The sequence below is a fragment of the Labrus bergylta genome, chromosome 6, assembly GCF_963930695.1.
Source record: "Labrus bergylta chromosome 6, fLabBer1.1, whole genome shotgun sequence".
In the NCBI taxonomy this organism is placed as follows: Eukaryota; Metazoa; Chordata; class Actinopteri; order Labriformes; family Labridae; genus Labrus; species Labrus bergylta.
Window position 1 is genome coordinate 10,804,873 of NC_089200.1, and position 12,067 is coordinate 10,816,939.

The window sequence follows — 12,067 nt, forward strand, 5'->3', positions numbered from 1 at the left end:
CTGTGTTGTCGCAAAAATGGCGGCACTGCTGCTGCTGCAAGAGTTGGAAGCTTCTGAGCTATCCAAGATACCGAAAACTATTCAAAACAAACTGGAAAGGATCCTTTCAGATCAGCAGTATGAAATCGATTCTTTGAAAGCACAGCAGGAGCAATTTCGCGTCGACAGCGGTAAGATTGAGCCACATGTTTCTGTTAGCTGACGGTGCTAAAGTGTGTTGCATTAGGCTACCCCCCCGTGTGTGTGTGTGTGTGTGTTAGCTTCATGAACTCTAAGCGTTTAACTTAAAGCATGGCCCCGTTTACATGAAATGTGTCGTGTTTTCCTTTAAGCCGCATTGAGAATAAGGGATAAGATAACCTCATGTTCGTGTTTTTCTCTCACAGAGCAACATTTCTTCGAGAAAGTGAAACAACTCGCTCAATGTCAGGAGGAGTTTTTGTCCCAGTCCCAAGAACATCTCAAACTCAAAGATGAGCTGAACAAGCTCGGTAAGAGTCAAACTATTGAATGATTAGATTAGCAATGCCCCCTGCTTCTCTATGTAAAATGAACACTGTAGTTTCTCACATGCCTCTTCGTTAATATCTCTTTAACAGGTGATGAACTCAAACATGTACGTGACAAAAACAGGGAATATGAATCCTCACAGGGGAGGTTGTCATCAGAGCAGGTAAGACAAATAATGCTGACGATCTGTCAAAGCAGAGAGGTCGTAGAACCGGCTTTTATGTGTTTATTTTTTAATTATTTATCATGCTGCAGTTTATTCTCCGACACAGACAGCAGAGAGAAAACGAAACTTAAAAGTAAAGTCTGCACAAACAACTCCACCCCGGTTTATATGCAAATGTTCTGATGTTTTTCCAAACCGACACGGCGTGAGAAACACTGAAACTTATCTGCACAGTTTGCACAGTTAAGTTTACATCTCGGATAAAGACACAAGAAACAGTTTTAACGAGCCGGGAGAGATGTTCACAGTCTGCAGAGAGACAGACAGTCTGCGGAGAGACAGACAGTCTGCGGAGAGACAGACAGTCTGCGGAGAGACAGACAGTCTGCGGAGAGACAGACAGTCTGCGGAGAGACAGACAGTCTGCGGAGAGACAGACAGTCTGCAGAGAGACAGACAGTCTGCAGAGAGACAGACAGTCTGCAGAGAGACAGACAGTCTGCAGAGAGACAGACAGACAGTCTGCAGAGAGACAGACAGTCTGCAGAGAGACAGACAGTCTGCGGAGAGACAGACAGTCTGCGGAGAGACAGACAGTCAGTGATGGGAGATATAACACCCGGTGTTTAAAATGTTACCGTCGGTGTTTTCTGCTCTCTCTCGGTTTTTTAAAGGTTACTTATCAAGCTTCTCCACCTGAAGCTCACCTGTTGTGATAGCTGAATTTATAGGGATTAAGCTAAACGATGTTACAAAGCAGCAGGCAGGTGAGATTGAGTAACCATGGTGACTGTCTGTCTGTCTGTCAATCAACAATGTCCCGCACTCTGTCAGTAAAACTTACTTTGATCATGTGTCACAGAGAGACAATTGAGATATGGAAATGTTCCTTGACGGAAATAATTTTGGCGTTTGGACTCTATGGGGTGGGCGATGTGTAGAATGACAATTCTTAGCAACGTCAGAATAGATCCCCCCCCCCCATGGAGTCCAGACACTGGTGGTGGTGAAGCTGATGACTTGATGAGACCAGATGGGATGATGATTCTGCGAGATGGCGGTGTTGGGGAGGTGGAGGGGCGCATGAAACGTCAGCATGAAGGGACTAAGGGAGAGAAAGAATCATATTTAAAAGGGGAGCAGTACGATGATAGGTCGAAAATAAGGGCGGAACACCATGCCATTGGTTAGATGAGTACCGCTGACGAGACAGCTGATTAACCAATTACAGCCCCCAGAAAATGACAGCTCAAGAATGACAGCGGAAACGAGAATGAGCGTGCAAAAAAAAAAACTTACGCTAGAGCTTCATATAAATAAAACTAAAGTTAGTCCGATAATGTCATAAAAAAACAACAAAGGCTGCAGAGCCGATATGAAGCTTCAGCTGTAGGAACTCTGCAGGGCTAAAATAGAAGAGAAACACAAGAAAATGCATCACTGTGTGAAAATGTTCCTGATGAACATAAAAAGAGGACACATAACTAAATCATAATTTCAAAGTGGTGCAGAAAACCTTCAAATTATGCATAAATATCAACCTCCAGACCTCCTACAAAGATGTTTTTCAAATAGATTAAACTTGTCAACACAGTTTTTGTGCATTTAAAAACATTATACAGGGAAATATGTTTGGTTGAACTGGTCAGTGACTTACAAATTTGTCTAAAGATCAGTATGAAAAAATCGTGATTTTGCCAAAAAGAAATCGTGATATGATATTTTTCCCATATCGCCCACCTCTAAATGGTGGTGCAAGTCATTTTCTTATTTAACAGCCACATCTCTATGTACTCTATGTGAAGACTTGACCACATTTGTTGACTCGTCTTTTAGGATTATTACAAGCCCCTTTCAGTGTAAACTTAAAATCACAATTTAACACTCTTTTGTCAACTCAAAATGTTACATAAAACAAATATATCACCAACTTTTTGTTAAAAGAAAGGCAGGATTTTAGGACATAGTTTTTTTCAAGCGGTATAGTTTGTTATTATTATTATAATGCCAATTGATAAATATGTAGAGTATGTCTAAAACACATTCAACTCTGAATTGAAGAATGGAGCATTGTTCTGATGTAATCATTAAAAAATTGTAACCAATACCATCAAGCATCATGGTTAACATAATTTTACAATCGGTTTAGACTGTGCTGTCAAAGGCTAAAGAAGATCTGGAGGCAGAAAAGCGAGAGCTTCTGCGAACGCTGGAAAGAAGGTCCTTGGAAGTGGAGCATTTAAACGGTATGGGGGGGGGGAATAGTGTGGCGAAATTTGCCAAAAACATCACATTTTAATTTGCAACTTCACTCTAACTTTTCACTTGTTTAAATCATGTGGTGTTTCCAGATGACTTCAGGCAACTCAATGATAAGATGGTGGAAGTTAACGCCTCCAAGATGGCCCTACAGATGAAGTTAGATGAACTTGAAGCAGCTGAAGTCAACATCAAGGTGAGTTATTGTATTCTATTCAATAATAACAGATGATAAGCAGCTGTTACCTTCTACTTAACATATGAACAAATGGTTGAAAAGTTGTGGTGGCTTTCTGTTACAGTACAAAGAGAAGCGTATGGAACAAGAGAAGGAGCTGCTGCATGGACAGACGTCTTGGCTGAATGAGGAACTGAAGGCTAAGAGTGAGGAGCTGCTGTCCCTGTCCCGACAGAAGGGAAACCAGATCCTGGAACTGAAGTTCACCCTGGGGGACAAGGCAGATGAGGTATGTCTCTTTATGTTTAAACAAAAATGTTTTTATAGAGCTTAGAAACACGAGAGAAAGAGAAACAATGATTACAATGGCAAGTCAACATTTTGTAAGATAACATGACATATGTTGAGCTTTAACAAATCATAGACTAGTTTTTATTGCACCGTCATAGATGCATACATTGTGGGTAGTTTGCGGTTAAGTCAGTGACTGCTAAATGCCCTGCTCATAACTTGGCTGTCAGAAGTTACCCTATGTATTGAATGAATTTGAACACTTTGTTCAGTTATGAAGGACTGTTATCATTTCCTGTGGTTAATTACTTGATGTGTTTCTTGCCTTTGACTTTCAGTTAAGCAGACTCCAAGATCAAGTGGGCAGTTTGAAAACATCAAGTGAACATCTTCAGAAACAAAATGAAGACATAATCAGCAAACTAAAAGAAGTAAGTTTCTGGCACTTCTTGAAGTGTCTCTAAAGTATTCACCATGTCATCTTTTATACACTAACATCAGTCTTTATTCCCATGTTATTGAACAATATGCTCTGCAGCAGATACAGTATGTCAGTAATGTAGCACAGTGTGAAGTTAAGGGGTGATGTGTATGACTGGATTGTTCCTGATTTTAGGCCAAAGAACAACAAGCGACCATGGAGGAAAAGTTCAGAAACGAGCTCAATGCCAACATCAAGCTTTCTAATCTGTACAAGGTATGTAAAGTTATAAGTGTTTACTCCAAGGGACTTATTAGGCCCAGAGGAGCATCTCTGTTTGTTTGTTTTCTGGAAAAAAAAAAAAAAAAAGAAGCTGATTGTAGACTAATGAAATCATCTGACCGCCCAGTGAATTTTGGTGAAGATGTATTTGCAGAGTTTCAGTAATGATACAAATTTCTGAATTTCCAAACACATCGCTGAATTTTATTGTAATATATTGTATTATATCTAGAATTCTATTCATCATGACTGAGAAGATTATTGTATGTTACTGTAGAGTTTTGTCGCCTTTATTTGTCAGAAATAACCCATGTTTTTTCGGCGGCAGGGAGCAGCAGCAGATTCTGAGGCAAAAAGTGAAGAGCTGAGTCGGGCAGTGGAGGAGCTTCATAAGCTGCTGAAGGAGGCAGGAGAAGGTACAGTTTGACCAAAAGTCCTTTTCCACTGGGCAACTGGAGTTGATGTTCAAACTTCTTCTTTTTTTTAGCTTAGTGCTCTGACTGCTCATTTCTTAAGAGTTTCTCCGTTTCCTTCTTTCACATTACAGCCAACAAAGCCCTCGAAGAGAAGCTGCAAGAGATGAATGGTGCCACCGATAAAAGTGTAGCTGAACTGAAGGAGAGGATCCAGGCTCTTGAGAAAGAGCTGGACAATGCCAATGAGCTGCTGTCAAGTTCTAAACTCAGAGGTCGGTTGGGTCCATTCTGCAACTTTTTAATGCTCTGTAGTCATTATGGACATTTAAAAGTAAATCCAAAGAGCCATCATAGAACCTGTAAATTAACAAATATGTCATGTGGTCTCTTCTTTTTGTGAATGTCCAGGCCCTGTGAGTACAGCGTCTTTGCTCACAGACGAGCAAATGACAACAATGTCTCCTACCGCAGCTGCTGTATCCAAGATAAAGCCCGGCATGAAGCTCACAGAGGTAAATGCAATTATCAAAACCCTCCGGCAGAAGGGAAATGTGAATGGATATGAGTTTGATATTGTTGATCTTGAGTTGGATAGATAATTGCAGTTTTTTAAAAGCTAATTATGCTTAATTTAGTTTGAACTTGGACGGCTGGGTTTGGATTGCACCATTAAGGGATTTCTCTAATTAACTAACAGAAAGGTGAATTGTCTTCACTGCTCATGTTTCTGATGTTGATACAAGATGTCGTATATATTTTTCAGCTGTATACAGCATACCTGGAGAGCCAGGAGCAGCTGCAGTTAGAGCGATTGGAGAACAAGCGGGTCAACAAATACCTGGATGACATTGTGCAGGAAGTGGAAGCCAAGGCCCCTATCCTCAAACGGCAAAGGGACCAACATGAGCGCATGCAGAAGTCAGTGGCCAGTCTTTCTGCCAAGCTGGAGCAGGCTGTAAAGGTCAGTACTAAACACGAGTTTTATGACTGTTCAGTGAAGCCGTCAGACTGCATCGATGCATTTCTCCCTTTGATGATCTGTTTGTGTTGTGTTGGACAATATTCATGTAACAGTACATTTTGTATTTTTTACAATAAATTAATGTATTTCTCAATAGTAAAATAAATGATAAATCATATTTTTAATACTTTCCTATTTTGAATCTGGCACAGAAAAAATACATATTACATGGCAATTTACCCTTTGTACTCTAAATGAATTACGAACTGTTGGGGTACAGATGGCCTAGCGGTCAGGTGGCGACCCATGTAGTTCTTGAAGCCGACAGCTCTGGTTCAAGTCCGACCTGTGGCTCCTTTCCCTCATGTCATTCCTCTCTCTCTCCCTGTTTCATACTCTATCAACTGTCCTATTAAATAAAGACATAAAAAGCCCAAAAATAAATGATTTAACAAAAAATAAATAAATATTTACAGAATTTTTTTGTTTCCTTCAGGAGGTGCACCGTCTGCAGAAGAATGCTGATGAAGCTAACAAGCGCTCGTCTGTTCTGGAAAGAGACAACCAGAGATGTGAACTTCAGCTAGCAGACATGGCCCAGCAGGTGAGCTCTCACTCTTTTCCTCGAGTTTAAAGATAAATCTGGATGTAATCTGATTTCTCAAAAACTCATATCTTCATTACCGTCCTTTTCTGTTCCCTCCAGGTGCGTGTGCTGCTGATTGAGCTGGAAGAGGCTCGTGGAAATCATGTTATTCATGAAGAGGACGTGAACTCAGCTGACATCAGCAGCACATCAGAGGTGATCAGCCAACACTTGGTGACTTTCCGCAGTGTGGAGGAGCTTCAGAAGCAGAATCAGCGTCTTTTGGTGGCCCTCAGGGAGCTCAGTGACTCTCAGGAGAAAGAGGAGTTTGAATTAACTGGCAATAAGTGAGTCAGAAGGTTTTTTTTATTATTATTACTACCAATAACCAAACATAACTGTTTGTTTACTGGCCTTTTTGGAATGTTACAGTTTCCAAATTCGGTAAAAAAAAATGTATGGAAAGGCAATGCTAAAGAAGAACCAACATGAAGTCATCAAAAAAAAAAGCTTCTTCATCTGCATGTTATACTTCTGAATTCAATGTGTCATAAGAAGGGATGCAATGCTGCATTTGTTGAAAATTAGTGTCGGAAAATATCAGCCGTTGACAGACATCTGCCCTTAGGCAAATAATGTTACATGCACCAATATCAGTTAGCGGATGACGTGTATCTGTTAAGACGCATCAATTTATGCTAGGTAGCTAGCATAATTAACTAAAGCCAGAAGAAGTCACCTGTTGGACAAACTCTGATTTGTTTTTCTGGACAAATGAGAAAGAAAATGTCTGCAAATGTAGAAGTCCTACACCATCTCTGTTAAAGTCATATGCAGTAAGTAAGGCATGTTCCAGGGACATTAAAAGCAATTTAAATACACCTTATCTCCTAGGTTATTTGGAAAGAAAGACGCAAAGAATTACAATGAAATAATGAAAAATATTGATATCGAATTGGCAATCGGCGAAATTGCTCTTTTAAACGTTGTAATCTGTGTCTGCCGTGATTTTCACAATGTATTTATCTAGGTATCAGTAAAGATATCTCACTGTCAGTTAGGCTAAGATAGTTTACCTTTTTCAGACATGGTGAACTGGAGCAAAGTTTGGGGAAAGCCCTGGCGGAGCTGGATTCCCTGAAGGAGCAAAGAATCAAACAGGTCCAGATGACAGAGGCCATCGTGAAGCAGAGGGACATGTATCGTGTGATGCTGGCTCGGGCAACCGGAGTCAGCTTCCCTCAGCAAGGTAACAAAGGAGAAATAAAGGCCTATGCTGTTGAGGCACCTTCTGATGATCTTTCCCAATACGCACTATTGTTCTTCTTTTTCTTAAGGTACACCACCTGAGGAGTTCATTATGACTTCCACCCCCCGTCGCTCACCTGCAGCCATTCCCACCGCAGGAACTCCCACTGAACTTGTGTCCATGGCAACAGAGTCTACAGAAGCATTGGAAGCCAACGCAGCTTTGCGACAGGTGAGTGCCACAGTTGTGAACGTATCAATGAGATATACTTGCACAGAACGTTCCATGTTTACCACTAGATGGCAGTGTGCATATTTTGCTACATTACATTCTACTTTGAACCCAAAAGATTGTTTCCCCTTTTTGCTGATGATGCTTGGAGTAGATTGAAGTGTAAGTGAAACTGTGACAGGCAGGCTAACAGAAGAAACTTAACTAAGAATGATTTTAGGTTTCTTCTGTCCCCACTGATTAATGTTGGGCATCTGGAAACACCACATGATTTAAACAAGTGAAAAGTTAGAGTGAATTTGCAAATTAAAATGTGATGTTTTTGACAAATTTCCCGCAACATAAATTGAATAGAGGATGAATAGAATAAGTAGAGATCTGTGTATGTCTAATAGATGTGTGTCTATTCTGCAAAATGAAAATTGGATTTCTTAGACGAGTGGTTCTCAACTGGTCCAGCCGAAGTACCCGCCCCCAACTCCTTGATGAAAATTCACAACCCAAATTTTCAGATACTTCAACTGATCAGATTTATTTAATGAAAAGTTGTGCAATCTGGACATCCGGCCGTGCAAACTATGTGATGGAACAAAGACACAAAACAAAACGAACATGTTTAAAAATCGCTTTGTAGACTTTTGGACACATTTGTTTTCTAGGCACACTTTTGAGACCCACTGAAAACGACTCCTGAACCACTTTTGGGTCCGGACCCACCAGTGGAGAACCACTGTCTTAGACAACAATTACTATCTACTAAAGTGTCTGGTTGCATCTGCAGTTACAGGAGGTGTTCTCCACTTATAAGAGGGAGCGCATGGACAGTGACAAAAAACTGACAGAGACGAATGAAAAGCTCCAGGAGCAGCTCTCCAATCTCCACTCCCAGAATGCTACGGTATCCACCAATCTGGATTTTACCTCCAAGAGGTGAGTTTGAACAATGACCAGTAACAGAATTAAGGAAGGTGTGAAGTGTTTTGATGACGTAACAATACTCTAATGTAAGAGCTGTAATGTTATATTCTAATGGGTTAACTGCATACTTCATTTCTTAAATCCGAGGGTTGCATGCACACCGCTAAAAATAAATCTGTGTCAATATTGTCAGGTATGAGATGCTGGAAGACAACGTTAAGGGCTACAGGAAAGAGATTGCTTCCCTTAGGGAAAAGGAACAAAAGACGGCCGCTGCCTCACAGATGCACGAGCAGACTATCAACACTATGAAAGAAGATCTAAAAGCTGCCAAAGAGAGACTCTCCATGGCCGAGGTTAGTTTCATTCCTGGAAACATTTTTCTTGATGGTAATATTTGTGCCAGAGTTTGGTTTCTTTGAATTTCTCTGAAACTCATTGCTGATGGTGATGGCAGTAGTGCTTCATTTGAATCTGTCTAGACAAGGCTCATCTCCTTCTGTCTCTTAGGGCCGAGCTGAGAACCTTCGTAAGGAGAGAGACATGCTGAAGCTGGTGGAGTCGAGGCTGAACCAGGAGAAAGAGTCAATCTTGAGCCAACAACAAACCCAGAACCTGCTGCTGACCAACCTCCAGACCATTCAGGTAACCTATAAGAGAAACAGTATACGCTTATTGTCTCGCACGGGCACAATCAAGCCTCAAGCTATAATCTGTTGTGTTCCCCTAGGCTACCCTTGAGCGGTCAGAGACTGATACACGTCAGCGTCTAAACGACCAGTTGGAGAAGCAGGAACGAGAGATCACGCAGCTGCAGAAGCGGCTGGAGCACGAGGTGGAACAGCGCCACCTGCTCAGCAGAAACCAGGAGGTAAGAGTGAAATTGACTGGTTGTCACTTTTTCATTTTGTGTACAAGAACCACTTAATGTCCTTTTTCGTGTGAAACATAACACCTTTCCAAAATAAAGAAGAGCATTAAGCTTTGACTCGTACTTCAACTGATGAAACAAGTCGTCTGAAATATCAGGGGATTTAATTGTCTGCTCGCTGTACTTCTGTCTGTAACTTGCTATGTACAGATTCAGTTAATGGAGGCCAAAAGGCAGCTGGAGACACAGGCGGCTCTACACCATAAGACCAAGGAGCTGCTGAATGGTGCCGAGGTGGAGCTCAAAAACCTGAGGCTGCAGCAAGGAAGTGGGGAATCACGTCACATCATGAGCTCGCCATCCACACCCATTATCAGAGGTTTGCACTAAACACACACACACAGACCTACCGGTAGATGTTCAAAACAAAACAGGCTGATGAATCCATTCTTTTGCATACCCAAATATGTATTGTTTTCAGTGGTTCACATGAAATGCTATGGCTATAGATTTAAAATACAGTTCTTGAGAAATGTCTAGCTACTCAAAGTCTCGGATTGTGACATTTTTCACTTATCGCTTACATGCTGGTTTGCATTTTAGAGAGGAGACGATATTAATAAAATGCTCCAATGATAACATGCTTTGTCCATTTAAGGACCTAGTTAAGTACTTGACCTACTTCAAAAAAAAAAATAAAAAAAATAACGTGCTTAGTGTTAGTCTGACTGACTTTCTCTATTAGTTATACAGTTTCTATTTGTCAGGCTCTAGTAAAAGAGCTTTTTGAAATGCTGAAGCCACACTCTTTGTGGTTTTAAAACAGACTCCTAACAGTTTAACAGTATTTTCATTAGTCTACAATCCCTCCTGTCATTGTATTTTGTCAAACTGCATCAGTCACTCCTTGCACTGAATTCTGCTTCCAGGCCTGCAGGGTTCAGATCAAGACAGAGAGGATCTACAGGGCCGTCTGCGGCTGGCTGAAACCCGGGCAGAGGAGCTTTCAGAGAGCCTCAGATCAATCACTTCCAGCATGGAGCAGTATCGAGCCATGGCTCAGAGCCTGGAAGAGACCCTGGACAAAGAGAAACAGGTGCAAAATGCACACACGCTGCTTGTCAGTGTTCAACATCAAAGCTATACACCTATACACTATAAGACAAAAAGTGTGAAAATGCTAGAAACAAAAACTTTGACTATCAGAAATACTTTATTAATCCCAGAGGGATGCAATGTGTTCAAATGTTGACAACCTTAAATAAATTGTCACAACTTTTTATTTAATGATTAATTTTCCCATCTACCTATATGGCCAGGAGTCAATTACCGCCTCCCACTCCAAGTTATGACACAGATTTTTGGATTATACATGCTATATCCATGTATTACTTGGCTTTTTGTTTAAAATAGCTTTTCTACCTCATAAATTGCAAAAGGTAGAATCTGAATTTTCAAACATATAAAGACATATACATATAAATATATATATATTTTTTAAACCAGCCAAAATGTTTAATCTTTGTCTGATCAGCTTTGATCTTCAGTTAAAAACACTAAAAATGAGAGTTTTGTCAAATGAAGTCTGAGAATTTGTTTAAAGCAGTTAGTTATTGAAGTCTAATTTTTAAAAATCCATTTGGATGATATTGCATGTTGGGCCACTTAAATGAATGTAATTGGGTTAAAAAAGACTGTACTTGAAAATTCCCTAATGACCAGGTAACAGAGCAGGCACGCTCAACGATTGAAGCTTGTATGAAGGAGGCTGAGAAGCAGCACCGCAGTCTGGAGGAGAAGCTTGCAGAGGCAGAGAAACAGAAACAAGACTTAGGGGAGCAGAAGAAGAGAGCCCTTGCCTCCATGGAGGAGCAGGTATGTTAAATCCCTCATCATGAAGATATAAACGAGTCAAATGTAGATTTCCTACAAACAAGTAGCAGTTCACAATGTATTTCTCCTCCCCATATTTGAACAATATCTGAACATTGATGCAGTTTTCAGGAAATTGGTAGAGTTAGTTTTTATTGTCTCTGTTAGATGAACAATCTAAGGAGAAGCCTCAGCAGTGCCAAGGCAGATCACCAGGAGGCGCTACAGAGACTGGTAGTCGCTGAGGCTCAGCAGCAGCAAGCTCTAAAAGACAGTCAAGAGCAGGTAAGCAGTTTGTGTTTATTTAGATGTGGAAGTATGTCTTTGATTCCCCCCCTTTACTTTAACAGGCCAAGCTAATTCCACATCTTCATTCCTGTAACCCAGGCTAAGCTGGCAGCTGAAGCACAAGACAAGTACGAGCGGGAGATGATGATGCATGCCGCAGACGTGGAAGCCCTGCAGGCGGCTAAAGCTCAGGCCCAGCAGGCTGTCGAGCTCAGACATCAGCTGGAAGAGAGAGCACAGAGGACCAGTGCCGGACTCCTGGAGGCGAGAGTGTCCTGGGAAGAACAGGAGAAGATCCTCAAGGTTGGTTATGGAGAGACTTTTAGAGTTTAGTAGGTGATGACCCGACAGGAAAAGATATAATAAAATGAGGTTTACTAAATCACTGAAATAAGTCTTGCCTTGTCACAATAAAAAGTAAATACTGAAAGTCTTACAGATGTTTATGTTAGGGGCATTTGAGTTAATCATGTTGTGATGTTTAATGGTTAGTTTGTTTTTCAACTATGTGAACGTTGTTGATGGGGTTTGTTTTTTATAGAAACTAGCAATCACACGGTTCAACCTC

General features: G+C 40.9%; 1 protein-coding gene across 6 annotated transcripts in view; it reads left to right on the forward strand.

Moving 5' to 3' along the window:
• tprb (translocated promoter region b, nuclear basket protein) overlaps positions 1-12,067 on the forward strand; it is a 23,965-nt gene continuing 11,898 nt past the window's right edge. For all 6 annotated transcript variants that reach the window (XM_065955709.1, XM_065955711.1, XM_029281414.2 and 3 more), the window contains exons 1-25: positions 1-170; positions 387-491; positions 600-673; positions 2,826-2,922; positions 3,028-3,131; positions 3,238-3,402; positions 3,743-3,835; positions 4,021-4,101; positions 4,436-4,523; positions 4,655-4,795; positions 4,932-5,035; positions 5,287-5,484; positions 5,981-6,088; positions 6,191-6,417; positions 7,156-7,319; positions 7,408-7,550; positions 8,332-8,480; positions 8,662-8,824; positions 8,979-9,113; positions 9,199-9,339; positions 9,550-9,718; positions 10,269-10,435; positions 11,062-11,214; positions 11,380-11,496; positions 11,599-11,802. In XM_065955709.1, the coding sequence (XP_065811781.1) occupies positions 17-170; positions 387-491; positions 600-673; positions 2,826-2,922; positions 3,028-3,131; positions 3,238-3,402; positions 3,743-3,835; positions 4,021-4,101; positions 4,436-4,523; positions 4,655-4,795; positions 4,932-5,035; positions 5,287-5,484; positions 5,981-6,088; positions 6,191-6,417; positions 7,156-7,319; positions 7,408-7,550; positions 8,332-8,480; positions 8,662-8,824; positions 8,979-9,113; positions 9,199-9,339; positions 9,550-9,718; positions 10,269-10,435; positions 11,062-11,214; positions 11,380-11,496; positions 11,599-11,802 (3,444 nt within the window). In that variant the 5' untranslated portion in view covers positions 1-16. The remainder of the gene's footprint in view (positions 171-386; positions 492-599; positions 674-2,825; positions 2,923-3,027; positions 3,132-3,237; positions 3,403-3,742; positions 3,836-4,020; positions 4,102-4,435; positions 4,524-4,654; positions 4,796-4,931; positions 5,036-5,286; positions 5,485-5,980; positions 6,089-6,190; positions 6,418-7,155; positions 7,320-7,407; positions 7,551-8,331; positions 8,481-8,661; positions 8,825-8,978; positions 9,114-9,198; positions 9,340-9,549; positions 9,719-10,268; positions 10,436-11,061; positions 11,215-11,379; positions 11,497-11,598; positions 11,803-12,067) is intronic.